General features: G+C 50.0%; 1 protein-coding gene across 1 annotated transcript; it reads left to right on the top strand.

Moving 5' to 3' along the window:
• The first annotated feature begins 43 nt into the window (after window positions 1–43).
• CSNK2A2 (casein kinase 2 alpha 2) lies at window positions 44–27,177 on the top strand. The gene is made up of 12 exons (XM_021541203.3): window positions 44–186; window positions 397–508; window positions 11,265–11,366; window positions 12,087–12,137; window positions 18,332–18,391; window positions 20,389–20,472; window positions 21,337–21,447; window positions 21,660–21,761; window positions 22,075–22,175; window positions 22,885–23,033; window positions 23,221–23,314; window positions 26,734–27,177. Exons 1-11 carry the CDS (start codon window positions 83–85, stop codon window positions 23,295–23,297), a joined length of 1,053 nt encoding a protein of 350 aa, XP_021396878.1. The 5' UTR covers window positions 44–82; the 3' UTR covers window positions 23,298–23,314; window positions 26,734–27,177.
• Window positions 27,178–27,499: the final 322 nt, after the last annotated feature.

The following is a 27,499-nucleotide window of genomic DNA, read 5'->3' as shown; positions in this document are numbered from 1 at the left end:
CGCCGCGCCCCGCCTCGCCGGCCTCCCGCGCCGGCCCCGCGCCCTCCTCCTCCTCCTGCTGCAGCCGCCGCCCGGCGCCGCCATGCCCGGCCCGGCCGCCGGCAGCCGGGCGCGGGTGTACGCGGAGGTGAACAGCCTGAGGAGCCGCGAGTACTGGGACTACGAGTCGCACGTCCCGAGCTGGGGGTAAAGCGCCGTGCGGGGACCCGCCCTCCCTCCTCCCGCGGGAGGGCCCCGGCCCCTGGGGAGGATGTCCCGGTCCCCCGCTCCCGTGCTGGGGTGTCCCGGGGGGCTGCGGCGGGGAGAGGCTGGGAGAGGACCCCGCTCCCCGGCCTGCTGCCGTGTTAGTTGTCCGCTCTTCCCCCAGCACCGCCTCTCTCCTCTTGGTGCCCGCAGCAACCAGGACGACTACCAGCTGGTTCGAAAGCTCGGCCGAGGGAAGTACAGCGAGGTCTTTGAGGCCATCAACATCACCAACAACGAGAGGGTCGTCGTGAAGATCCTCAAGGTGAGTATCCCGTTGATGATGTAGAGGCTTGTGGTGGCTGGGAGCAAGACAGAGAGAAGCTGGGTTGGCAGGGCCAAAGAACTGTTGGATCTCTTTCTTCACTCCAAAACTCCTGTTTTCTCGTTAAGATCATTGGGATGGTGTGTTTGGAAATGGAATTGGTGTCTTGAGTACTGTAGTGATGTTCTGATGTCTCCACCCCTCCTTGTCCAGCATAGCTCAGGGCTGAGAGTTCCTCTGGTGGGGGAGAGCCGAGTCCTGACATTTGAACAGCGTTGCGTGTTCTGTCTGTGTTTGGCAAATCGTATCTGGCAATGCCTGTCTGAAACAGCCCAGGGACAGCCATTTCAACAGGAATGTGAAGCCTGGAGGGGGGAATCCTTCTGTTAATCTCTAGACAGCCGGCATGTGGCCTTTCCAGAGCCAGGCTGTGGGATGCTCAGCAGTTTAAAAAGAACCAATATTTTATATTCAGTCCTTTAGAGGATCTGATGTGGAAAAGAGCTTCATCACAGTCATACTACAAACACTATGGAAACTTGAGGGGGCTCAAGGAAACCTACCAAACTTTGGCAGTGCTGGTGATCTGTTTGCTGGTGTGTTGAACCTGGTGGGGTTGAGCTGTGGGGACCTTTGTGCAGCACTGGGAGGTTGTAGTTTGGGATGGCTGTGCACAGGTTATACACTGCGGGGCATGTCTCACCATGTTTGACACTGAAGCAACAGCTCACAGCAAGCTGTGCTGATTGTCCTAGCAGCACTCTGTGTTGGTGATCTCGGGGCAGGCAGGGGAGTTAAGACAGAGATGAAAGGTTAGAGTTGCAGTATGTTTGATTCTGGCTTGGCTGACACTTGTGGCTGTCACTTGTTGCACCAGCAACACTTATCACTTGTTCCCCAAGAGCACGTGGGAGCCAGTGTCTGACCATGGGTGTCCTAAGAATTTGGGCACACATTCATCCACAGCATGCAGGGGGTTCTGAGCTTAATGTGCCCGTGCACCACTGAGAAGAGCAGCTTTCCGGGACATGCATATCTGCAGGGCTGTAGCCTTAAGGCACTCACTAGATCCACTCAGATGGCATGTCTGGCTGTCTCTGCTGACATTCCCACTCTCTCAGTGTGCCTGCTTCCTCGGGATCTGCCTTAGCTTCCCAAAGAACTTGTCATGGTTTGTCCAGCCAGCACTTCTGGGAAAGGTATCATCTTCCATCTGCCTCTGGGAGGAGGCACGCAAACCCCAGCTTTGGCTGTGGGCAAGGAGGTGGCCAGGTGAGCTGTCCTCTGTGGCTGAGCCTGATGTGAGAGTGGTGAGGTTCATGTGTCCTTGCCAAGCCAGGTTCCTTTGGCGTGCTCCCCCTCCTTTGGATTCTTCTGTGGTTTGGGGTTTTGTCTTTTTTAAAGCAGATGCAGGCAGGAGTTTTTGCTGTCAGACAGTAGTCACAAGTGGCAAGTGCAGAGCTGGATTTTACAGCAAGATGCCTGGTGGCTGGCCTGGGGAAACTGTGCACTTGTGCATGCTCCTCTGGAGCCCTTGGTGGCCTCTTTGGGACTGCTGTAGTTTATTGAAATCCTAGCTTGGGCACCACATAGAAAGGCACCGCAAGACTGAAAGGAGGCTGCAAGAAAAGTCATCAGAAACCCTGCTCCTTGCCTGTTCCCAGCCCAAAGAGCCTCCCCTGGGGCAATGCTGCTCTCCTTGTGGCAGCTGAACTCTGTCACAGCTAGGGAGCCTGTCAGCCTTGGACAGGGAGTCAGCTGGCAAGAGTCATCTGAGGGCAGCTGGGTGCTCCTTCTCCTTGGGGCCTGAATGTGTTGCCTTAATGCCCTGCAAGCAGGAGACTGGATTGTCCCAGATATGAAGTGGATGGTGTTGCCACTGGTTCCCCTGGCTCTCTCCACTGGCATTAAAATGCAGACAGCATTCCTGTGAGTGAGCAAGGAAAAGCAGAAGGTCCAGATAAATAAAGATGAACTTTCTCCTCCGTGGAAAGTGGGTCAGTGAAAAGGGAGTTTCAGAGCACCACGTTGTGTACATTATGAAAACCTGTGAAGTGTGGCAATAACATCACCCTGATCTGTGGAAAGTGCCTCTGGTTTCCTGTAACTAGACTCAAAACTTAATTGCAAACATAATTGCATGTATCTACAGGGGAATCTTAGCAAAGGGACTGGATGTCTCTGCTCCTCCTAACTGGGGAAAAATTTGGATTCTGTGAGATGAGAAATGCAGGTTTTTGTGTGATGCAGGGATGAGCTAAAGGGAAGTACCATGGTTGGGCAATGGATGCAGCTGTTTAGCACAGTCCTTTCTCTTTAACATTTTTGAGAGTACAATTTATGTTAGGTGTTAGGGTGAGTTTCACCAAGAGTCACTGTTTTGATATCTCAACTTCATGGAAAGTCACTGGTGTGTCTTCCTAGCCTTTGCTCTTTGAAGCAGCTTGTCCTTACTGAGCCCAAGCTAGCACATAGCAAGTAATTCCCCTGCTTTGGCATTGTAGTACCTGAACATCTTGTACCATCCTCCACAGAGGTCAGGAAATTTTATCACCCTTTGATGCAGAACTGAGCCACAGAGATTTCCTGTGTGACTTTGGGCAAGTCCCTTAGCCTCAACAAAGCTGAGACTAGAGCATAGGTTCTGGTTTAGGGCTGCATGAGGGAGACAACTCCTCTTCCTCTTAGGGCAGCCACTTGCCTGGTTTGTTTGTACGTGCTCCATGAAGACTTCAACTTTGGACAAGGCCAGGGAGCCGAGGTTGGTACCACAGTACTTTAAGCGTTTTGGGCTTCCACAAAGCAAGATGTCTTGTTTCCCTGTCCAGTAACCCAGCATTTCCTTTCAGTTCTGCTACCCCAAGTGCAGGACCAGGCATAATCCTGCAGGAAAATGAGATGTTGTTAGTTGTGGTCATAACATGTATCAGCAACGGAAGAGAATTTAGATCATGCAAATGACTTTGACATTACCATTTTCTGGATCAAGTGCCTTACAAATATGATGCTCTTAATGTCACTTTTCCTGGGAAAACTCTGCAGCTCTTTTTTAGAAAGGCAAATCAAGCAGGTTGCTTCTCACTCCACTGCAGCAGGACATCAGGATGCACTGTGTAGGATGGTGTGTGCAAAGTGGGGCAGGAGCCTGGTTTGCCACACAAGACACCCCATGCCCAACATCCTCCAGAAGCTTTTATCTTGAGCAGTGAGGCAGAGGACAACTCCCCCCCTTTTCAATGTATTCAGAGAGCAAAGAGTGAGAAGGGTCTGAAGTGTGGGGACTCTACACTGTACTGACCTTCCTACCCCACAGGTTAGTAGGGCATGGAGTCAGCCAGCAGCTGTGCTCTGCAGTCCCTCGCTGCTGTTGGAGGTTCCTCTCTGCTTTTTGATCTGACAGGCCTGGGTACAGCTGTGGCCTTGCTTCCTGCCTGCCTTGGGGCAGCCCACACCAGGAAAAGGGAGTGTGTGAAAGTGTTCTGTTTGTGTTTTCTTGTCATACTTAAATCTGACGCTAAGGTTTGACTCCCAGGATGAGGCCTGACATTCCTCAGCATGTACACGGGAAGTTTAAAACATCCTTGTTGCTAGTGAATGATGTGCTGTCTGCATCCAGTGCAGGTATCTGAAGCAGCTCTCCTCTTCCATGTCTTACCACACAGAGGTTTTTGATGGACCACTGAGATCAGTCTGTGCTGTCTCTTTGATGAACTTCTCATTTTGTTTTTCTGCTAATGCAGCTCCAAAATGTCTCCCAGCATGCTTTAAAGTGAATCCTCTGTTCTGGGGGTAACAGTGTTCTTGGAGGATGTGAACAGTGTTGAAAGTTGCCACTCTAAAAGCCAAAGGCTAACTTTCCACATTGCTTGTAACTGCTACAGGTGATGCCATGTCATCAGAATGATGCTGTTATAATGAGTTACCTGTAGTTACTGCTGGTGCTGAGGGTTCGCTGTTCCACCTGTATAGGTGTGTCCTTCACCTCCCAGTCTCCTGTACTGCCTCCATCCCTACTGCACCCCCTCCATGGGGTGGAGATTACAGCATCCATGTTTGCAGGTCTCTACAGGAGTCAGGAGTTATCCTGCTTTTGTGATGCACCTATATGTCCATGTATGCTCTACTTGCCTGCAAAGCATTAAACCCATCAAAAAGAGGCTGTTTTGTCTCCTTGTGTGGTTACTCTGCATGGGTGGAGGTAGGGGAAGAATGCAGATGCAAGGAGAGGGACCAGTGAGATGGAGGTCCTGCAGCAGTGATGAAATAGCCTTTTTCTCCTTTGGTGGCTTTTGTCCCTCTGTGCTGAGTCCATGCACTGAAAATTTCAACCATGTACATGGTTTCACAAGTGCATTCTTGCATGTTTGGCTTTGTTTTTCCCCCGTTCCCCCATTTGGGCTGGAGCTGCTGCCTGTACCAGGCACGCTTGGAAGATCCTGCCAGTGTTGAACTCCAGTTGTCACTCTAGTAACTAGAGAACCAAGTTGGGATGGTGGCTCTGCTAAGTTTTATTCCATCTCTACAAGCTTTAGAGTCCACATACATCAGCTGTTCTAGAAGGGGGCTGAAATTACTCTCATGCTGGTGTGCAGAAGGGATTGCACAGGGAAATAGGATTGGATGCTGTTGGTCCCTCAGGCTGGAGCTTTTGACTGCATCAGTGACCTTCCACCAAAGCTGTTCAATGCCTGCTCCTGGTAACTCTCTGTCTCTTACTCCTCCTGCATTTGCATGCACTGAACCAGCTCTCCCTGGCCCACTTCCTCCTCTGGCAGTCTTGAAATGAGCCCTTTTGCAAGAGAGATGGGTACACAGCTCTTGTCTTTCACACACTAGTTACCCACAATGAGCTTGGCAGAGTTGGCTGCTGGAGTCCAGCCTTGTGTGAGCTGAGACCAACTGGGACAGTACTGGGTGCCTTGCAGAGGCCTGGAGATGCAGCTGGTGACTCTCGTGGTGGTGGTGTAACACCAAGGAACTGATGAACTGCAAAGCTGCAGCTCCCACCTGGAGAAGGGCGAGATGCAGCCTTGTGTCTGTTTGCAGGGGGCTGAAGGAACAATTCCCATCCCATGGAATGGTGCTGGTGGGGATCAGGGCTTGGTCCTCACATGTCTTGTTTTTAGTTGACTGCAGAATTCTTGATGTATCATGGGCAGTTCTGAAGCGCCAGGAGGGCTGTTTTGAGGTGTGCCATGTTGGAATGAAAAGGGCTCTGAAGGAAAGAAAAAAGCTGCCTTCAGAACACATGCCAGGATATACTACCAAACTTAAGTATATTTTATTGAACTAAAAAGCAATAGTACTTTTGTACTTTCAAGATATGTTTTCCCCCCTCTTTTCTAAAATTCAAGAGCACCTCACAAAAGTTTAAATTTCCACAGTGGAAGTGGTAAAATGCAACCAACAGAATGTTAACATAAGTGGGCTCCTCGATTTTGTAGCTCTTTGGAATACGGTTATTTGATTTCCCAGCTGATGTCTGGCAAAATAAGCAGAGCTGCTCTGAATCCAATTTTCCTATTGAGCAATTGGTGTTGGGCCTTATAGGCCGATTATTGTGATCCTTTCGATAATACTTGCTAGAGACAAATGAGCTTCTAGTGCCAGCTTTTAAATGTTCAAAGCCTGTGACAGGGATGTTGCTCGAGCCTTTTGCTGGTGCTGGACATTGTGTGTTCAGATCTCCCTGCTTGTTCACTGGAAGCATCGTTGTATTTCCAGGCTATTCAGGCTGGTGAGCAAAGAATTGATTTTTTTTAATGGGGTGGTGGAATACGTTACTTTAGTTTCTCATGGATTTGTATCTTTTGATTGCTAAACCTTCTTTCCTGCTGTGCTAACCCCAGTTTTGTTTCAGAGCACCTGCTGGGCAAAACCCAGGACCTTCTGGGATTCAGAGCAGCACGTGTGCCCCTCAGCTGGCAGCATGTGTGCACTGCTGGGCTGCCTGCTCTGGGCTAATGTAAAATGACTTTTATGCTTTGGACTTAACTCGTATTTCACATGCCTTCCTGGTTACTGCTTTTCTTTCACAGTGAGAAAATGCGTAGAGAACTTTGGGTAACAAATCTGATTTCTCTCTTTGCTTGAATTCAAGCAATGGGTCCCCAGCTTGTTGGGGAAAGCTGGAACTGGAGCATCTGACAGAAGAGTGTACTCCCTTTGCTTTAGAAACCGAGGAAAAAAGATCTTTAACCAGGCAGCCATGTATTCGTTCAAGACAGGAAGTGATGGTTGCAGTCTTTTATTTAAAGGTTTATTTTAGCAAACAATGTTAATTCTCCCAGCTGGTGTTTGCTACAGCTGGACTCCTTCCCTGCTTACAAGTGTACATGATCCTGTGGAAAATGACTCAGGATCTGTTCTCTTGGTCACAAAAAGATGTTTTCTTCTGGATCTACCTGACTACAAAGCTTATCGTGTGATATTTTTCACCTCTGCAGAGGGATAGCTTTACACAATGCTCCCCAGTCTTTGGGCAAAGAGAGTTGGGATAGCTCTGGTCACTGCCACTGCCTCTTCTGCCTGACTTTCAAGTGAATTGAAGCATCATTATCCATTTGGCTGGTAGGGTGGGAAGCCTGCAGCCACCAAAGGATAGGTGGCTGAGGATAGTCAAGTGAGATCTGGTGGGTCCAGCAGAGACCATCCTCCTGTGGCTGGAGGTCATCTTGTCCCTCTGCTCTGGGCACTCAGCACAGTGGACAGCTGTGAGCTGCATGTTTTGTCTCCACAATCCACAGCCACCTCACTTCCAGTTTGCCTGAGGAAGGAAGCAATTTTCTGGGAAACTGGAAAACTGGCTTGTGCTAGACAGTAATGTTGTTCTAAGGGTATTGATGCAGTTGAAGTAATTAAACCCCTCCCAGTGTAGACACGGTTAAACTGAGACATGTCTTTTAGCCTGGTTTCCTATGGAAACGAGTCTTACGCAATCCTGCTGTCTGTCAGCCTTTCTCCCCCTCCTCCCCCCAGTAGTTTTTGCACTGGTTGGCCAGTTTCAACCAAATGCGACAGAAGTCTCCAAGCTGTCAAGTTTGTACAGATTTCATGGAAGTAGGTGTTTGCACAGAGCAGAGGGACTGTATTGGAGCCTCTTTCAGAGAGAAGGGCTTTGACCCATACTGGTCACTGGAGAATCCCAGAATGGAGGAAAGCTTTGAAATACCTCTGGCGTGGGAACAGATGGAGATGGAGGCTGTACCTGTGTAAAACATTGCCTTGCAAACACAGGCAGATCAGACTCAGGAACAGCTAATTTTGTTGAGGTGCCTGCTACTTTCCTCTGCTGGAAGTCCCCCTCCCAGTGCAGGAGGACTGGCCTGTGTAGGAAGCACAACCTGAAATGCTGCTGTTCTTAGCCTGGTTTAATAAAATAGTCTTAAATGAGTATTGTTAAAAATACTCTGGCTACAAGGGCTGGTGTTTTAGAAGCTATCCCTGCTGGGAGAGGCAGATGGTTGGAGGCCATAATAGCTTCAGTTCACATTTAATCCATGTGTGTTTGGAATCAACATCCTTGGAGAGACAGATCGGGTGACTCTGAGAGACAGTTGTAGCAACCCAGACTTAATCCTGGTGCGTGGCTGATATGCTGCTCCCGGCCTGTAGTTTCAGCTGTACTGGGCTATGGGACATGAGGGAAGTCAGCAAAGTTTCTCTGGTTTGAACAGTTACCCCCAGTGCAATGCTGGCCATGTATTGGAGTGGTTTTCACCAAGCTGTTTGACTTGCTAGATGGAAGAATTTGGGCTTGGATTCAGTTACTTGGGCTTGGTTACTGGGCAAAAACAGAGCCCCAGGATGTGTCCTTGCATAGCACATGGTGTTTGCAGCTGTGGCTGGGGCAGTGGTCTGGGACCTGTGGCGAGAGGCTGGGTAGGTGAAAGCTGTGTGGGATGGGGCGCAGGCCAGCAGTCACCACTGAAATGGGGAAACTGTTCCCCCACATTGCTCTCTCTGAGGACACTCCTAGGAAATAGCTTTTCCTCTAAAATGACTTCAGCCTGTGGCATTTCTTTTGCCTCATCCTTGTTTACCTAGTGGTGGAAAACCCCACTCTGAGAGCTGGCTGCGTGCAGGGAGAGTGTCTGAGGATGCAGAGCTTCCCAACCCCAGCCCTGCCTGGAGGCTTGTGGGGCCCTCATCCCAGCCCACAGCTGATGTGGGGATGGTGTGACTAGCCTGGCCAGAGCTCTGCAGTCCTGCAGCTTAGCAGGAAAAAGTGCAAACAGCGAGTGGCTTTTACCTCTCCCTCTTGCTGAGACAGTGTTTGCCCGAGTGTCTTCCCTTGGTGATATCAGAGATGCTGCTGGTGGTGATTATCTGCAGGCATTTCATTAAAAAAAAACCAACTTCTCTCCTTTTTTTCTAAAAACCACTGATTTTGTCTGCTCTAGTGTTTTAGTGTGTGGTGGGTAAGGGTGGATTTCTGATGGAGATAATATAGAGCATCATTTTCCCATCCTGCAGAAGGTGAAAGAAATATGTGGAAGTGACTGGAAGGCAACAACTTCTGCCCCAGTGGGAGCAGTAGTTGCTATGAAAGGAGAAAAGGGAATCTTGGAGGGATAGAGGGATATCCTCCCCTACCTAGCTGATGCAAAATGCCCCTGAAATAACTACAGTACAAAGGAAAAGGTATTTCAGAGTGGGCTTTGGGTTCTCTTGGCTGTGTTCAGGGACTGTTTCAGCTCCCAGTCAGGTGCAAGTGTTGCAGCAGAGAGGCTGGAAGGCATGTCTGTCATAGCCAGGCCATTCAGGGAGCACCTTCAGGATGTCAGTGCCTCAATTCCTCTCGGAAGTTCCTTGGAAAACAGCTTGTGTGTGCATCTGCCTCACTGGACAAGCAGAGTAACCAAATTACATCCTCTAATTCCATCTTGGCCTTCTGGTAAGATCTGTGCATGTGGGTGACACAAGGGTGGTGTCTGTCTCCATGCTGACATAAATTAAATTAGTTCCTAATGAGGCATCCTCCTCTCAGGTTCCAAGATGTAGCTCTCACTCTTGCTGGTTTACATGCCCTTGCTCTGGCTGATTGTCCCTTTCTGTCCAAGCTCCCAGGAGCTCCAGCATTCTCTGGGTACTACCCTGGGGTGTTGGTCACCCACTCCCCAGCAAGCTCTGCCCAGCGTGGCTCCAGCTCTGACAGCTGCGGTGGCCTTGCTGCCATTTTCCACAGTGGCTTTATGAGGTGCTGACGTTCCCTGTGCTGGCACTGGTGTTATTTTTGGCACTTTGCTTCAGGCTGAGATTTTCATCTTTTGGCTTTAAAGTCTAGCTCATGCCTTTTAACTTGCAAGAGGAGAAGAGCAGAATTCGAATCTGAAGGTTTCAGCCACCTGAAATACAGCATATTTTATCACTTACATAAACGCCATATTTTCCCACTATATAAAGCCTTCTGTTCCTTCTCCTGTCTGCTCATACATTTGTGCCAGGGGTCTGAAAACAGGGGTTGCCTTGGATTTGCCCGTAAGGGGCGTATGAGTTGCCCCATCAGCACTCTGTGGCCATCATAGAAGTGGGAGGCTGTGGCAGATATGAGGTGGTGAGCATGAGCTGTTAAGCTCCTGTGGTTCCTTGTCCTTCACACAGACATCTGCTAATGTGTGTTACTTTGGGAAGGTGCCTCATACCTTTGCCATTCCTCATCACACCCCTCCACACACACCAGACTCAGTGCCAGATGATGAATGTTTTAGAAAGCTAGAAGTCTGGAGAGGAGTGTTTTTATCAGCAGCCTGAGAGATGGGGCTTTACCAGTCCCTACAAGATGTCTCTGCAGTTCTTTTTAGTGGTATTGGTGGGGCAGGAGGGGGTGTTCCAGCTATGGAATGAAGGACTGCTAGACTTAGTGACTTGCAGCTGGTGCTGCCCACACTGGCCAGTAGCCAAGGCTCATTAAGAAAGTCTCACCTCTTATCTGCTCTAAACTGCCTTTCATTTACACGTAGCTAGGGTTGTCCTGGGAGTGGATGAGTTACAGAAATGATCATTTGCATTGAAGTGAACCACTGGATCAGCAGAGTGTAAAAGCCAGCCGAAGCTCTGAGCCTCTGCCTTGGGAGCAGCTGTTCTTTGTCAGTCTCCACAGGGTGATGTCCAGAGGAAAGCTTACTTTGCAAAGAGGGCTCCTGAGACTGAGCAGATTAGAGGAGGAGTCAAAACTGTTTAAAATGTCTTTAGGCTTTAAAAATAATCATGGTTATGGATGCAGTGACATGCAGTGCAGTTGGCTCTGTGCATATCAGGTGGTTGCAAGTGAGGCACAGCAGTGTCTGAGCTTACAAGTAATCTTGATGTTGGAGACTCTCAGGTTATTGTTTCATAGGATTAAAGTATTCATTGGGAAACAGGTTGAAAAGTGAAAGGCTGGTTAGTGTAGGTAAACAAAAGCAGAGCTAGGTCCACCATTCTTGTCCTGTGACTCTGAGTGCACAACATGAATCAGTATGCTGAGGTTACCACATAGCAGTCCAAGGCACTGTTAAACACAGTTACTGGAGTCACAGTTCTGTTTGTCTGGAGTGGTTTGATTGTCCCCCTGATGCGTGGAAGTGTTTCATGGATGAGAGGGAAATCCTAGTTCATGCAAAGTCTGTCTCCTCTTTGGTGCTAAAAATGTTCCCATATGAGGGTGGGAGCAGAGAGAGGAGGGGAGGTGATGTGTTCCAGTCAAAATCAGTGGCATAAATTAGTGTTAATTTCTGAAAGGACTCTCACTTCTAATTTCTTTTGTCTATTTAAGCCAGTGAAGAAAAAGAAGATAAAACGCGAGGTTAAGATTCTGGAGAATCTCCGTGGTGGCACCAACATCATTAATCTGATTGACACTGTCAAGGATCCAGTGGTAGGTGCCTGTGTTGGGGTAGGTGTGCTGGGATTGCCTTCCCACCAGCTTAAGGCATGGCTGGTTTGTTTGGATGGGCTCCTCTTCCTTTCAGTGTTCCCCAGACTCTTCAACACCCCTTCTGTGTCCTTCCTGAGTTGCCCAGCTGATGGGGGAAAGTTTTGAAGTCCTACAAATTCCGTAAGAAAGTAGAGCCTTTAGCCTTCTAGCTTCTGTCTGGCATCTGGAACCTAAGTACCAGCCAGGGCAAGTAGATATTAGCACTTTAATCCTTCTGGTTGCTGTCCTACTCAGTAACCAGTGGTCATGTCATGCTCTGCACTCCCAGTTACCCCATTCCTGGGGAGTTTCTGTGGCTGGAAGCTGGCTGAGGGCTGTGACTCCCGACCTGCTGGCAGCCCTGGAGGGGAAATCCTGCTGCGGTGTTGGCAGTCCTGGCTGACCTCTCTCCTGGGAGGAAGGCTGGGAGGCCTTAGCTCCTGCTGACACGTTTTGCCTTGCCCAGTGCTCTCTCTGTTCTGTGTGGGGGAGCAGCGCTGGTCAAAATGCTGAGTTGGTGCTCAGTGTGTGGGGTACAAGCAGGGCTGCACTTTCCGTGTCCTGCTCCCACCTTGCTGGCCCTAGTGAGGTCTGGGCAGGAAGCAATGGCTTTCTCAGGTCTCTTGGAGCCAAAGAAAGGTCAAGTGTGTATTTTAAACTATGACTTTTTCTCTCTTGCAGTCAAAGACCCCTGCTCTGGTGTTTGAGTACATCAATAACACAGATTTTAAGGTGAGTTTGCCTGAGTTTGGAGGATGAAGGCTTCCTATTTCTGTAAAATGCAGTGATTTTCATATAATCCTCAAGAGCTGTGGGGGAATTTAGAGTTTTCACAATTTTCAGCTTCACTTTTTTTTCTCCATGCTAATCAGAAACCTGTTAATGGGCTCTAGATGAAAAGGCATAAAAGTTTTGTGTGCTGAATGTCCCAACTCTGAGAAATAAGGTCAACAGGTTAGATATTCTTGCTCCCCTCTCAATTTAGTAATCACTGCTGTGCTATATATTCAGCCCAAGTTAATCCCTGGGCTGTAGTGCTCTGTTTACAGCAGTGCAGTTGATGGAACTGGTGACGCTGATATATTCTGGAATCCTTCAGACTTGGGAAGTGTGGGGTGGCAGAGCCTGGAGAGCTCATTTCCCACTGCTAGTGGGCCTGGTAGTGAGGGACTGAACATTCTTGAATACATCTTAAGAGCTTTTTTTTCCCCCTTATCTGAGGCTGCAGCGTATTCCCTGGCTCTTCTGATGTCTGAGGGCTCCAAGGGATATTACTGTTCCCAAAATTAGGGTCCTGTGTGAGTGCAGCTACAACTACCTGTGCTTCCAAAATTCTTCTTGACAGAAGGGATCTGTAATCAGCAGCCATACCTATCTTAATGATATCTTTGCTTCCCCCATTTGAGCCTTTACCCTAAATCACTAAGTCAGTGGTGGAGAATTAATTGAGCAGTTGCCATTAGAAAGCCAGCAGTCAGCCCTCCTGCTCCATTCAGAGATCTCATTCCATGTTATGGAATGGTGTTTTTTTTCTTCCTTTCTGTCCCAGATCATTATGTAGGTACAGGTTTTGTAGGAAGCAGATGTACCAAACGCCCAGAGAAGGATCTTGGGCTGGTTGGTTATAATGAAGGCAGCTAGTTCACAGATCAGCTCCTGCAGCCCTGCATGCTGAGGGGCAGCACATGCAGTTTCTGCCCCTCTGGGCTGGGCCTGGTGAGCTGGATGCTGCCAGGTGGGATGTGTGTGTGTAGCCAGAGCTGCAGCCATGCTGAAGTGAAGGTCTGAGTGCTGCTTAATCTCATGTAGAGATAAACAGCAGGAGCCACAATTACAAGAACTTGCAGCAGAATCTGCCCTGACAGCTCTGAGTAGGGAGAGCAGTGTTGCCTCCATCAAGTAAACAGCCATGAGAGGAGTGCTCTGTGGTGACCTTTCAGGGCTAATTAAAGCAGGTTTGGTTTGCCTGGGCTTTGTTGACATCATCTGGGCTGAGCCAGGGCCTCGTGTGTTGGGAATGTTCTCCTATGCTTCTGTGACCCACAGCCTCCTTGTAAGGCTGGTCCTAGAAGTTTTTAACTTTCTATTTAGATACCTTTTAATTATTTCATTGATTTTTATTTTTAATACATGTCTTGAGATAAGCTAGTTTGCTCAGGTATTGGTACACCTTGCTGAGGATTGCTTTGTGTGTCTCCAAGTCAAAATGTGATTACACCACTCTGACGTGTCCTTAGAGGAAAAATTACCCTCAGAGATATCCCCCAGAAACTGAAATGTATCCATGAAATGGAGTGTTCAGCAGTACCTTAAGGCTGGTGGCCAGCAGGGACTCTTAACTCTTAAAATGCTGGGCTTGGGGTCTGTGTTCCTTTGGCCATCCTGGCCACATGGAGAGCCAGGCTAGGCACTGCTGTAGCCAGTGAGGAGCATTGGACTGGCCACTGCACAAGTGACAGTGCTCAACTCTGGCTGTTGCATTAGAAACAACTACATGAGCTTGCAGCAGACTTCTCTAGGCTCCTGGGAGAAAGCCTCGCTCCTCGGGGAAGTCCAAATTCACAGCTGTACAAGTCCAAGACAGAAAGTATTGATGCTTTTGATGCTGATTGGTACAAGGCAGGAATAACTTGTCTTGGGAATGCAAGTGTGTCCCCAGGGCATGCAGTGTGGCTTCTTGTGTTCAGAGCTTGTTTGTAACCTGAATTTCCCTAGCTGCGTATGGGGTGTGTGGGTTGTTTGATGCTCCACTCCCATGAGCTGTCTGCCTGTTTGAGTAGGTTCTTGGGGCTCCAACTAATTGCAGATTATAGAGCTGCTTCTACTGAAGGTGCCTGTGGGTGACTTCTTCTGTACAGAAACTCCCAAGATGTCTCTTCCCTTGCTCTGAAGTGCCAAGCAGAGAGTGCAGAGTATGTGAGATGAGTATGGAGGTCTCAGCTTGCTCTGTACCTCCACACGTGAAGCAGCTGGAGAGCACCCAGTCATTGTCCCCCTGCTCCATAGTCCTTATCTCCCTGGGCAGTCAAGTTCTGCTGGAGTTAAGTGCCACATGAACTAATTCAGGTGACAAGAACCTCTTTTCTTTGTTTGGATCTGGCTGTTGCTGATGTGCCCATCTCTGTGTTCACATCTGGATTCAGCAGCGCTGATGAGAGCCAGCATGTCACTTGCAAATCACCTTCAGGGTGTGTGAGGGGTTCCCAGGGCAGCCTGTGTGGCTGAGGGCTGTGACTCCTGGCCTGCTGGCAGCTCTGGAGGGGAAATGCTGCTTCAGTGTTGGCAGTCCTGGCTGACCTTCCTCCTGTGAGGAAGCCTGGGAGGCTTTAGCTCCTGGTGACATGTTTTGCAGGCAGCAGGTGGTTGCTGGCCACTCCACGGGCATCCATTTTTCTCTGTCATGTTGGCAGTAGTTGCTCACAAGTTTGAATATCTGCTCAGTTGTCTCCTTTCTGGAAGTTCCTTTCCTCCAGCATTATTATTTTTTGCTTTGATGCTAATACTTTGACCCCTGTGCCTGTTCAAATGGCAGAACACTGTTCCTGTGCACCCATGGAAGTGGCTGCTGGATTTTCCTCAGCTCTCTGTGCTTGGGCAGAAGCTGCAGTTCTGTAGGATCCAAGCTGTGGCTGTGGATGATCCCAGATCAGAAGCACAAGCTTTTATTTCACTATTCTTAAATGATGGCATAAACAGGAGACTTAGGTGATACCTCCCCAGGGCTGATTACATTTTCTTAAATTACCTGTCTGGGTCCCTTCTGGAAGTGACAGCACTGTACTTGCCAGGAGGATGAGCTGGAGCCAGGCTGGATATGTATTCTGCTGGGTGAGGACAGCAGCTTACATACAGGGTTAGTGTTTCTCTTCAGACCTGCTGCATTACTTGTCATCTGAGAGCATTCAAGCTCCCCACAGCAATTTCCCTTAAATGAAAGCTGCACTGCAGAGCCACATGCAACTGAGAAACCATCAGCAAAATTAAATGTTTTTGCTAATTGGTTTCAAACTAGAAATGAGACGCCTGCACTGTAGTCGCTATCAGCTGTCATGTATTTTGTAAGTGTACCTGGTACTGTGCCTTTCATTGCCCCAAAGAGGCAAATGGGGACAGAGACAGGTCTCAAGGAGCAGTTCTTGGTTGGGTTTGCTCTAGCAGGTTTGGAGCTGAAGATGAGATGGGCAAGAAAGCTGAGCAATGGAAGGTTGCTTCAGCATGTTCAGCCTGCTGGAGTTGTGGGTACAGTGGGTTTTTGAGTCAAGTCTTCTATTTCACCTGCATTTTGGTGACTTTTCAGGCCACGTTGCTTTGAGGGAAATGTGTGCATGGGTTTTCTCCTTGTACATCCAGGGTTTGTTTAAAAAAATGGTTGTTGCCCTGCATAAGCAATGCAGAAGTAGAAAAGATTCTCCTCCCTTGTGTGGCTGCCAAGCCTGGATGCTTTGGGAACTGTTTTCCTTTTATCCTTTTGTTACTGCTGCTGCCCTGCACCCCAAAGCAGTGTCTCCTCACAGCCACCCTGTTGCTCTGCAGATGCTGCTTCCTGCACGTAGCCAGCTGTGTTGCTCACTCAGGGGAGAGGAATAAACATTTAACTCCTGTCAGCCCCATGCTGGGGGAAGTGTGTCTCTGCCTCCTCAGGCACTAACAAGATTGGTTTATGACTGGTTCTGTGATGTGTCCAAAATACCACCAAAAGCTGGGGAGGGGTAGTGGCTGCCCGTGGGTGGGTTTGGCCTTTTCTAGTGCTCTGTATGGAGAAAGGAGACCAGCCCAGGTCTCTGAGGCCTCATGGGATCCTGAGTGCTGAGCAGATGTTTGAGCTGGGTCTGAGTGATCCCCACAGTGATGTTTCTGATAATCCTGTTCCCCAGAGACAGCTGTAAGAATAGAGCATGGGGCATGTCTGCAGAGGAGGTGTCTGTCCTGTCCTGCCATGCTGGGCAAAGGGGATTTGAAGCTCACTGTCAAAGCCTGCTTGAGGCAGCTGCCTGTACAGGACCCAATCGCAGTGGAAACTTTGGCTCTGTCCTTCAAAGCTGTGTGCATTCACTGGCTGCCTGCAGGGACTGTTCCCTGTGGTGAGCAGAGCTGGGCACTGCTGGCCACACTGCTGGCCTTGGCACTGACAGAGGTCAGAGGGGCTGGGTTTCACAGGCAGCTCATCTAGGGAAATCTGCTGAATACTGTTTGCCCAACAGTGTTTGGGCTTATCATGGCCCACTGCCAAAGGCCATGAGCCAGAGAAGCAATAGCATTGCAGGTCTGAGAAGAAAGACATTGGTGGCCTCCCTTCCATCCCCTTCCCACCTACAGGCAGCAAGAGGCAGAGAGACAGGGAATAGGGAAAATGAGGCCTAGTCTTGTAATGCCACTGCCTTTCCTGCCCTCCTTCTTCCCCAGGTGCATTGATGTTGCCAGGTGAAGTTGAACAGGGCAGTGAATGCCAGAAGGACATGTTTTACATATTTCTTGCAGTGTTTGTGACCTAGGAAGCCATTTAAACAGACCTCTGGAAGGGCTCAGCTGTCCTCTGCTGGCCCTGTGTCCTGCATCAGTTGTGCACAAGTCAGGAAATCCATCCCTGCTATGGCTCTGTAGCTTGTGGCTATGTCTTTTTTGCTCCCTGCTCACTTGTCTGCTTCACTGGGTTGCTCCAAAGCATTAGGATCATCCCAGCTCATGAGACTACAATGCAGTTGTGTCCTGGAGGCTGTTAAAGCTCTGTGTGAGTAAGTGACACTTGTATGTTGTCAAATGATTTCTGATTCTGGGACTGGACAGGAGCTGTTTGAAAATGGCCTTCAGTAAGGCAGGAACTTGAGGATGGGCCTGGAGGGGATCCAGGGGCCAGAGCTACTTTTTGGGAATATGAATTTCAATCCCTTGCTCTGGGATTTTTCCTGAAGCTGCCAAGTGGTGCCTGTGATGGACAGCAGGTTCCAGTGCTGATGCAATTGGTGATTTGTCTGAGCTATGAGATGATCCTTGTTTGTAAGAAAGGGCAGAGAGGTCTGGTCCCACTGCTCCCCTGTGAGTGTCCTTCCTTGCTCTGCCCTGGCATCTTGCCTTGCTTTCTCTGGAAGAGAGGACAGCTCAACAAGGTTGGGCTGACTCCGCAGCCTGTGACAGATACAGAGCAGAAGGCAAATCTGGGGCCAGCTGTGCCTGGTGTGGGAGCAGCAGGAAGATGAGTTTTTCTGTGCTAGTGCTGGTGGCACAAGGCAGGTTAAAGTGCCCCTTGGAGCTCTGTCACTTCCACGTGAGCAGCTGCAGGACACAGAAGAGGAGAGTGGTGGCAGTGAGCACTTCCCCACAACTCAAGTTGTGCTCTCCTTGGTCCCACAAGCATTTCTGTGCTCTTCAGTTGAATTAGCCTTTACCTTGGGATAGAAGAGAGCCTCTGTGGCTCTAAGGCTGGCTCCCTTCTTTGTGCTTCCCAACTCCATACTCCTTTAGATTGATGTTTTCCTCTCCTTTTCACACCCTGAACACCTTCCCATGTGTACCCAGCCCACCTTCTCTGAATGCTCTTGTCAGTTTTGACATACAAAATCATCACGGCAACTTGAAAACAGAAAGAAAGTCACAATTTTCTGTGCCTCCTCCAGAGCTTTTGCTCTGTCCCCCTTGGACAGACAGCCTGCCCATCTCCTACTGGAAAGTTGTGACAAGTATGAACGATGCCAGTAGCATTTCATGGGAGCCCTTTCATCCTTTCTAGATTTCCTGGCAGGTCTGAGATCGGGAGAGCCCTTGGGAATGGTAGCATTCATAGGGAATCTGGAATGGGTCAATTATGGGAATGGGTCATTGCTCTGGAATGAGCAGTGGAGGCAGGTGGGGGGCAGGAAATTAAACCATTCCAAAAATGGAGTATTTATTTTTTCTCTCTTTGTTTTTCTCCCTCCCCAAATCTGTTTCAGCAACTGTACCAGATCCTGACAGACTTTGATATTCGGTTTTATATGTATGAGCTGCTTAAGGTGAGTGGCATTGCACATAACAGTCTGGATGGGAAAACCAGGAACAAGAGTGGCAGTAGTGGGGCTCATGGAACATGGTTGCTGAGAGGTTACTTCTCTTGTGTTCAGTGCAGAATCCAAGTCTCATAACCTGGGAAGGTTTGGAAACAGGTCAGGTTACCTGGCTTGTTGCTATGAGGTATTGCAGCCAAACTGAGGGCCTTTGGTCACCTCCAAAGAGTCTGTGATTCTCTGAGGTCTAAAGTTTTTGTGATTTTGTCACCAGGTAGAGCTGTGCTTGGTCTCTCTATGACTCTTGCACCATTGGGCTGCTGTGAGGAAAATGAACTCCCAGAAAAACATCCAGAGCCTGGACAAGGCCCTTGAGGCAGGGCTGGGGAGCTGTGATGCTAGGGAGATTAAAATAGAGGGACTGGCAGCTCCAGGCTTTCCTCTGCTGCAGTATTCAAATGCAGCCCCAGAAGGTGAATTCTGCCCACTAGTTATGCCAGCTGTTGCATTTAACATCAGTATTTTCCTTTGACACTTCCCAGCCAAAGCTTTCCTTGCCCCTCTGATGAAAGGTGAGGAGTGCCCTAAATACCCCGCCTTAACTAGACTAGCTTGCACTTCCCCATGGAAATTCCCTCAAGGAACCATGGCAGGTCTGTGGGATGTGCTACACTGACTCTTGGGGGTCTCCATCTGCAGGACAGGGGAGGCAGCAGGGCACAAGGGAGATCTGACAGGTTTGACCCATCCCAGGGCTGTTCTTACCTGCTGAGCAGCAGCTTGGCTGTCTCAGGTCCTAGCAGGGCCTTGGCACTTCTGGGCTGGCACTTTGCAGCTCCCATGCTTCTGGAAATGAGTGGGACAGGCTAGGAAAGCCCTGTGTGCTCCAGGACATGATGGTGAAGGAGCCTTCCTGAAACATACCCAGTGGGCTCAAGGAAGGCTTTCTTCTCTTCACCCCCACGCTTGCCCACCTCTCTGGAAGGGAAGGACCTTCCTACTGGATGTTGGGAAGGAGCCTGGAGCAGCCTGGGATTAGGATGGAGGGGTGATGAAGTTTAGTTGATACTTGAGCCTTGGCAACACAAGACACTAGAAGGTCTTCATCCCTGGAAGCAGTTTGTGTGACCTGTTTCAGATCTGCTGGACTGGAGATCCAGGACCCCCGTTTGCTGTGAATCCTGTGGGCTGTGAGGCCACTTGTCACTGCAGGGCAGTTCTCTGATGCCTTGCTGTGATGGAAGCTGCTGCCTCCTTGCTTCCCACTGTGGCACAGGCCCAAGGCCAGCGTTGCTTCCCTGGCACTGGTGTCTTGGATATTGAATGACTGCAAGCTGTACCCTCTTTCCGTGCTGCTGGAGATGCCATAGCATCTGATAGATGTTGATGGATGGATCTCCCTCCCCTTGGAGATGAGAAAACAACATTCTCACCCCCTTGCTCAAGGGAACAGCTGCGCTGGGGGGGCAAGTGGTGCAAGGTCATGGAGCTGGGGAGGTTATATGTGCTCCTGCCTACAAGTTTGAAGCAGCTTTGCTCTCCCTCGTGTGCTATCACTTACCTTTTTTAAGTGAAATTGTGCTTAAATCAGCAGGGCAGAGGTGACTTTCTAGCTTGAGTGTGTTTTGGGACACAAGTGGAAAGCTTCACTGGAAGGCCATAAAACTCCATGCATGTAGGAATCATTCCCTTTCTAGGGAAGAGAGCCTGACCTATGGAGCACTGGGCTTGTCACTAGGTGGGACACCTCTCTGCATTGTGTTATTCAACAACTGTGCAGGGAGCACAGGGAACACCTGTGACTGCAGTAGGGCACAAGGTCTAATAGTCTTATTGCCAGCTTGTCACTTTTTCATTTGCAGCATAAAAGCTGAAACTGCTCATTTCATGTGCCAGGGTTATGGCACTTCTTGTGAACTCTTGCTTCTGCCTGAGAACTGTCTATTACATTGGTAATGCTGTGCCCATGGTTACAGCCATGTCTGTTGTGTGTGTGTGTCTGCCAGGCCCTGGATTACTGTCACAGCATGGGAATCATGCACAGGGATGTCAAACCCCACAACGTCATGATAGACCACCAACAGAAAAAGGTATTGTGACACCAGGGCTTACAAGCAGGGGTTTTCCACAGAAACTTGAAACTCTGCTGCCTCTGTACCCATAGCCCTGGCAGCTGCACATACCCCTCTAACCTTTCCTTACTGGCTCCCCTCCACCTGTTCCAGCATCAGGAGATGGTCAAAGTCCCACAGGGAAGCACCTCAGTGGGAGTCCATGGCTCCCTCACTGCTGGGGTGTGCTGGTTAGACTGCAGGAAATGGGCAGCACAGGGGCCTACCCCACCCTGTCATGGTACTTGTATTGCAATGAGTGCTGTGTGTGCCTGCCCCAGGGACCTGGAATTTGCGTCAAGGAACTAGTTGGTGGTCCACAGGTCCCTCTCTGTCAATCAGCAGTGGCTGTACAGGCAAGGCAAGGTGTATAAGGAAGGGAATCTCTTACTGGAGTCCTTCCCTAGTAAGCAGGTTGTCCATCCCAGTTGTGGGGATGGTCTGCCTTGCAGGATGTGCTGAGCCCCTCCTACCCCATTTTCTGCTCTCAGTCCCTAGGTAAAATCAACACTGCTTTCAGCCCAGCTCTTCCAAAGAGTGGGATAAGACTTTTGCCTGTTCCCTAGTACTCAAGGACGTGGTGGTGCTGGCAAGGAGCCAGCTGCCCAGCAGTAACAGTGTGCTTGGACTCGGAAGGCAGTGGAGCTCTCTAAGCTGGGCTTTGCCCCACCAGCTGATGTTAGGGGAAAGGGAAAAACCTGATCAGAAAACTGCTGAGAGCATCGGCTGTCCACAGAGGGCCTCCCTCCACCCTGGGCTCCACACTTGCATCACAGGATTGAGGTTTGGCCAATGTGGCCATCACCTGCCTGGCTGATGACTCTGTCTCTGTTGCATGCTCAGCTGCGGCTCATAGACTGGGGTCTGGCCGAATTCTACCATCCAGCTCAGGAATACAATGTCCGTGTGGCCTCTAGGTACTTCAAAGGACCAGAGCTCCTTGTGGACTACCAAGTAAGTCTGTCTCCTCCTTGCTATCTATCCAATGATAGCACTTGTGGCTGCACTTTAGCCACCTTTGGGTTGTCTGGTTTTGCCTGTCAGGGCATTGCCTGGGTTGGAGAGAGGCTGGCTGTGAAGTGCAAAGGCTGAGGCTGCCTGTGCTTGTGGGGAACCAGGCTGTGGTGAGTGTGCCTTTTCTGACAGCTTCTCCTTTTCTCCCTCAGATGTATGACTACAGCTTAGACATGTGGAGTTTAGGCTGTATGCTGGCAAGCATGATCTTCCGAAAGGAGCCCTTCTTCCACGGCCAGGACAATTATGACCAAGTAAAGACATTGTTACCTGGCTTACTTTGTGAAAAGTTTGTCCCCAGTTCATCTCTGTGTGTATAGTGGGGAGGCTCTCGGGATGGGACTGCCAGGCTGGAAGGATGCTGCTATGTTTGGTTGAGCCACCTCTTATTTTGCTGCCATGTGTTGGAAATTTGTTTTTTGCACATCTTGCAAAAGCAAATTTCAAGGGAGAAACTCCTTCTGTCTGGATATTTCCAGAAGGAGGGCTCTTAGATTTGAGCAGCTCTGCCTCTGCAAAAGAGTGGTGGGCTGCCCTTCTGCTCTCTGAACATGCCTTTTGTTCCAGCTGGTTCGCATCGCAAAGGTCCTGGGCACAGATGAGCTGTATGGGTATCTCAAGAAGTACCACATAGAACTGGACCCGCACTTCAATGACATCCTGGGCCAGTAAGTGGAGAAGTGAAATGCTGCCTTTTTTTCCTTGTAAGCACAGAGAGGGAGATAAACTGATGTCTGTACCCTTGAGGCACTCTCAGCAAAGGCCTGCTCGATCTTCTGGATAACGGTGCTGCTTGCAGGCATCACATCTAGCTGCTCATGTCATCTCAGGGAGTCACTGAAATGCAGGCTCTTTCCTTTTGTGTCTCCCATGACTCATGAGCCATCCCCTATTTCGTCTCTCTCCTGCATGTTCACATCCTTTATGTGGAGATGTAGAAACTGCAGTTAAGTGTGGGCTGGGTGCCTCAGAGTCTTCCAGTTGAGATTTCTGAAAAGGACAAGTGGAATGGATGGAATAGTGAGGACAGGTTCTGAGGCTGGGATTAGTGAGGACAGCTTCTGTGAGGCTGGCTGGCAGGCCAGACCAGTTCTAATCCCAAGAGTGTCACCCTGCCTGCCACATGGTGTTGTCTAGTCCCTGTAGACAGAAGGGAATGTGCAATGTTGTGCCTTTCCTGGCACAGGAGATTGTACAACTGTGTACATAAAGAAGAGGATTTTCCACCTTTGGCAGGTATTTTCTGGGCAGTAACTTGTGCAAGGAAGGGCTGTGGTTTGTTTATCACAGCCACCCATACTCAGAAGTGGCTGGTGGCAGGTGATTCCCATGGGACATCAGGGTAGGGCTGTGCAGTGACAGCTGGTCCCTTTGCAGGCATTCCCGGAAGCGCTGGGAGAACTTCATCCACAGTGAGAACAGACACCTGGTCAGTCCTGAAGTCCTTGACCTCCTGGACAAGCTGCTGCGATATGACCATCAACAGAGGCTGACTGCCAAGGAGGCAATGGATCACCCCTATTTCTGTGAGTCTGTGGAGTAGCTGGGGCCAGCAGGGTCACAGTTGTGGGGGCAAATTTTGGCTCCCCACTCTGCAAAAGCCTTAGCAGCTCTGTGCAGTTTGAGGGCAGTTTCTCTGGAAAGATTTGCCTGGGTGGAGCTTCCGCTTTATTAAATGCTGTTTCCTTTTCCTGCCTGGTCTGTCTCCTGCAGATCCAGTGGTGAAGGAGCAGTCCCAGCCCAGCTCAGAAAATGCTGTGCTCTCCAGTGGCATGACAACAGCACGATGAGGACTGGAAAACGACGGGTAATTCAAGATGTTTACAAATAAAAGCAAAACCTTCGGTCACACAGTGAAGGGAAAAGAACCAAGGACCCCCCCTCCTTTCCCTCCCCTTTATACTCAGCAGAAATCTAACCTTGGGGGGGGTCATAAACCTCAGTTCCTCTCTGGTGGTTGTGGTTAATGTAACTCTAACCCTGTGGTACCAAAGCCCTGGGCAAATGGTCTTGCAAGAGTTCAATATGTAGTGATATCTCCAGGGCTCCACACAACTGATTCTGGTTCACATCTCTATGGATCCTTCTCTTCCTTCTCAGTCCAGCCTTCCCCACCATGCTGGTGGGGACAAATTGGTCGTTCCACCATCAGCCCTTAGCATGCCTCTTTCTAAACTTGCCTTTCTGACTTGTAGACTCTGAATGAACCAAATTCAGGCTGGGGGTCAGCAGGTGCAACTCTGTTTTGAGGTCCAAGTCTTTATTGCTCACTCTGGGCTTGAATTTGGCCCTTGATTTCCAGTTTCAATTGTGAATGCCAGGGTGGTTGGGGGGGAGGGAGGGGGAGTTCAACAAAAAACAACCCACAAACCCAGCAGCATCTCGGGATTGGTTTGGAGTATTAAAACGAAGGCACTGATCCGAGTTGCTGGGGAGAGGAGATCCCCCCCTCCAGTGTGTTTGACAAAGGCTCGCTCTGAGAAGAAACTCAATAGACCTGCTTTGGAAACTTGTGAATGTGAGGGCTGCTCTTGCGGCAGGAGAGGGGAGGGACTATCCAGACTTTCCCACCAAGCTCAGGAAAGTCAGTGTTGCAAGATTTCTTGTGATAGGTGTGCAACCACGTACCTCATGACGTGGCTCCCATGAGAATTCGTGCCAGACGCAGACTTGTGCCAGAGCACAGCTCTGGAGTGGTTCAATCCAGCACCGCAGGATGGAGGAGTGAGAGGAGGCTGGGGAGGAGAGCACAGGGAGGGGGGAGGATCAACAAACAGCGGCGTCAGGGCCGGGGCTGTGCAGCTACTGATCCAGGCCTTGGGATCCCACGCAGTGTTTTAACAAAGTCAGCCATTTGTTGAATTCTGGGGTGCCGATCCTCGTGGGGGGTGGGGGGTTCGTCTTATGGGTTCTTTCATCAGATCCCTCGATGGCTTCATAGCCCCACAATTCACAGTTGCCTCCTCTACTTGTTCTGTGTGTAACTTCATCAAGTGGTTCTGGTGACACTCAAACCTAGACGCTGGAGATAGTGTTTTCCCACCAGCACCTAAACACAGAATTTCCTTCTGCGGCATTGTTGAAATAGTTAATTTTTTATAAGGTTGCAATGTTTCTATTTGAAACATCTGTTTACATTCCATATTCCAATAAAGTTCTATTGGCATCGACAGCAGGTCAATCCATTTGTATAATTCACTGAAACCAATAAATATCTATACGTCTGAACGTCTGCCGTCTCAAATCTATGGAATAGCCAGAAGGCCTGAGAGCTGGAGGCCTTGTCTCCTCCAGGAGGGCAGGTCAGCTCTTCCACCCCCTCTTGTCTGTGTTTTTTTGGGATCTCTCACTCAGTCTGTGGTTGCAGTTCTTCCTGCTTTCAGCCTTGAGAGTTTCTCTGGGGCAGATTGTCTCCGCTGCCCTGGGGCCACAGAGGAGGTGTGAGGGTTTGGGCACAGCGTGGGGCTCAGCTCTTGTGCTCCACTGGTCTCAAACAGGCACTGCCTGAGGGACAGACCTGACTGCTGTTACCTGGTGGGTCAGACCAGGTCACCAATGCACGGCTGGAAATCGGGGTTCTCTACCTGTGTACCCCCCCTGCTCGTCTGCTTTCAGCCTGCGTGGATGGCTTTGTCTAAAGATGTGCTGAGTAGGGAGTAGCTGTCTCCTTGCACCTGGGGACATGGGGACTGTCCTGGGTGGCTGGGCTGAGGAGCAGCCTGTGATTGCTGCCATCCTGCAGGGCCTTGCTAACATCTGCTCTCCTGCAGAGGTTGCTGAAGGCATTGGTGAGTGTTCCCAACCCTCTCCTTCCATCTGCCCACCCTCCTGGCTGCCTGGCCTGAGGGGCAGGGGAGTCTCCTGTGCTCTTATGTTGTGCCAGTACCAGCAGGGTTGGTTTGGGGTTTTAATATCAAGTTTTGAATTGATTTTAAATATCTATTTAATTCCTCCATTGAGAAGTGGATGTTTTTCATGGTTTTCAGTTGCTATGGGAGAAGCTTCTCTGTTTTCCAGCTCTTGTGTGTTGGCATTCCCAGCTTCTGGAGGGGCAAGGCAGAAGAGATGGGGAGAAGAAAAATGGGTTGAGTGGGGGAACTTTGATAGCTGAACACTGTTGACCACTGTATATGACTGTGCTGCATATAAATGCATGACAGTGTCTGAACCTGATGGTGAAATTTCAAGGTGGTGCTTGGAGAAAATACCTGTTCTCTAAACCTGAGTTGGGAATTCTTTCCTGGTATCGTCAAGCAAAGGAAGAGAGTTGCTCTTCCAGAGACTGAAATGGCTTTCCCTGGTTGCAGTAAGTAGAGAGGCTGGAACAACCTGCCCCTTATCTCCCCACATCCCTTCCCCAGCTCTGGGGTAGGATGAGCAGTGACAGATTCATCTTGGAGGGAAACAGCAGCTGAGTCTGGGAAGGAGGAGGGTGTGGAGTCTCCTGATCCCAGAGCAGTGGGGACGTATGACTGCAGCTTGCACCAGTTTATCTCTGCAGCCAGTGGCTCTTCCAGCACTCAGAGCAGGAAATCCTTTTCTCCTCTGGACCTTAGCAAAGCATTCTGACTGTAGGGACAGCTAGGAGCTGGGGAAGAGTGCTTTGTACCTAGGAAGTTAAGAGGACTGGGGAACATGCATCTTCATCTTCTTTCCCCTGGAGAAAGTTAGGAGAGTCCTAGTGCATGTTCCTGGCCTTTCAGCTGGCCTAGCTCCAGCTTTCTAGCAGAGGTAGTGCACTGGTTTGGCTGAGTGCCTTGTGAGAGGAAAGGCTCAAAACTGAGCCCCAGCAGTCACTGAGGGATGCAACAGAAAACGGATGCAGCAAGCAGCTTTGCCAGCTTGTCTGTTGCAAGTGTGTTGGGCATGCTGAGTGCTTTTAGTGGAATTATGGGAGGTGTTTGTGGTAGTGGAGGGAAACTCCAAACAGTAGGTCACGGAAGAAAAGTCCAAACTTGTGTCTGGCTGTCCGTGACAGTTCTGCTTTGCTGGACTGCATCTCTCTCACCTTGTTCAGCTCTGCCTTCCTCTCTCACCTCTTCCAAAGCAGGCTGAGGTTCCCTGCTGTCCCCAGATCCCGAGGGCCATGGAGGGTGCACCTGGGTCTGGCAGGGGGTGGGATGGCAGATACGGGGCAGCGTGCCCAGCCGTCGCCTCCTCACGGAGCTCCGTGTTGAGCTGGCAGTGCCCCGCGACGCTCACTTCCCTCCTCCCGTCTCTCCTCAGGTCCGATGCTGTTGCTCCCAATTTTCCATAAGCAGAATGAGAACCAAATCAAACGTCCTATCGGCGCGGTAGAGCGACGGCGGGCGGACTGCGCGGCGCGGGCAGGGCTCAGAGCGGGGCACACGCCTGGCTGGACGGCACTCGCCTCGCTATGACCGCAGCCCTTCCCTCCGAGTGTTAAAGGTTCTTCTGCCTCTGTTTCCTTGTTGAGCTCTTCCTGACCCAGAACGCGTGGAAACGTGAAGGGTGTGCAAAGCAGTTGTTGGTTAGTCGTTCCTTCCTCTGTTCTGGCTGTTCCCCCCCAACCTCTGATGGACCATGGTCAGACAGCTTGTGCCTGTCTCTTCCAGGACATGGGGGTTGCAGGGGATATAGTGTCGTGATGGACAGTTCTATACTATAATTAAAAGAATTCTATATTGTTGAATAAAAGTTTTAAAAGAAGCATGCAAGGAGGAGTATTCAGTGGGGAGGTAGCTGGAGAGTGCTGGCAGAGTGAGCTGTTCCCTGTGCCCAGCTAGGACAGGCTGGGTGAGGAAAGGAAGAGAAAATTGTACAAAGTTAATGTGGGCAGAGGCAAAGGAACCACTTGCCACCTGTGGAAATATTTCTCCTTTCCCTCCTTAGGCCTCCACACTCTTCTGAAGGTGCCTGCCTGGGTGGTGGCCTGAATGCTGATACTGGTACCTGTTTTTTCCAGCCTTGGGCGGGCTTGGGCATGGCTCTGTCTCTGAACCACCAGAACTCCCATCTCTTCCTCTTTCTT

This window comes from Lonchura striata, chromosome 13 (genome assembly GCF_046129695.1).
Source record: "Lonchura striata isolate bLonStr1 chromosome 13, bLonStr1.mat, whole genome shotgun sequence".
Taxonomy (NCBI): domain Eukaryota; kingdom Metazoa; phylum Chordata; class Aves; order Passeriformes; family Estrildidae; genus Lonchura; species Lonchura striata.
Note: the sequence above shows the minus strand (reverse complement) of the source record. Positions and strands in the feature narration are given on the sequence as shown.

Bases quoted from the DNA above. Each gene is read 5' to 3' on its own strand.
- CSNK2A2 (XM_021541203.3), top strand. From the start codon at position 83: ATGCCCGGCCCGGCCGCCGGCAGCCGGGCGCGGGTGTACGCGGAGGTG. The intron at 509-11,264 runs GTGAGTATCCCG...TGTCTATTTAAG, and splicing joins TCGTCGTGAAGATCCTCAAG to CCAGTGAAGAAAAAGAAGAT. The intron at 12,138-18,331 runs GTGAGTTTGCCT...AATCTGTTTCAG, and splicing joins TCAATAACACAGATTTTAAG to CAACTGTACCAGATCCTGAC.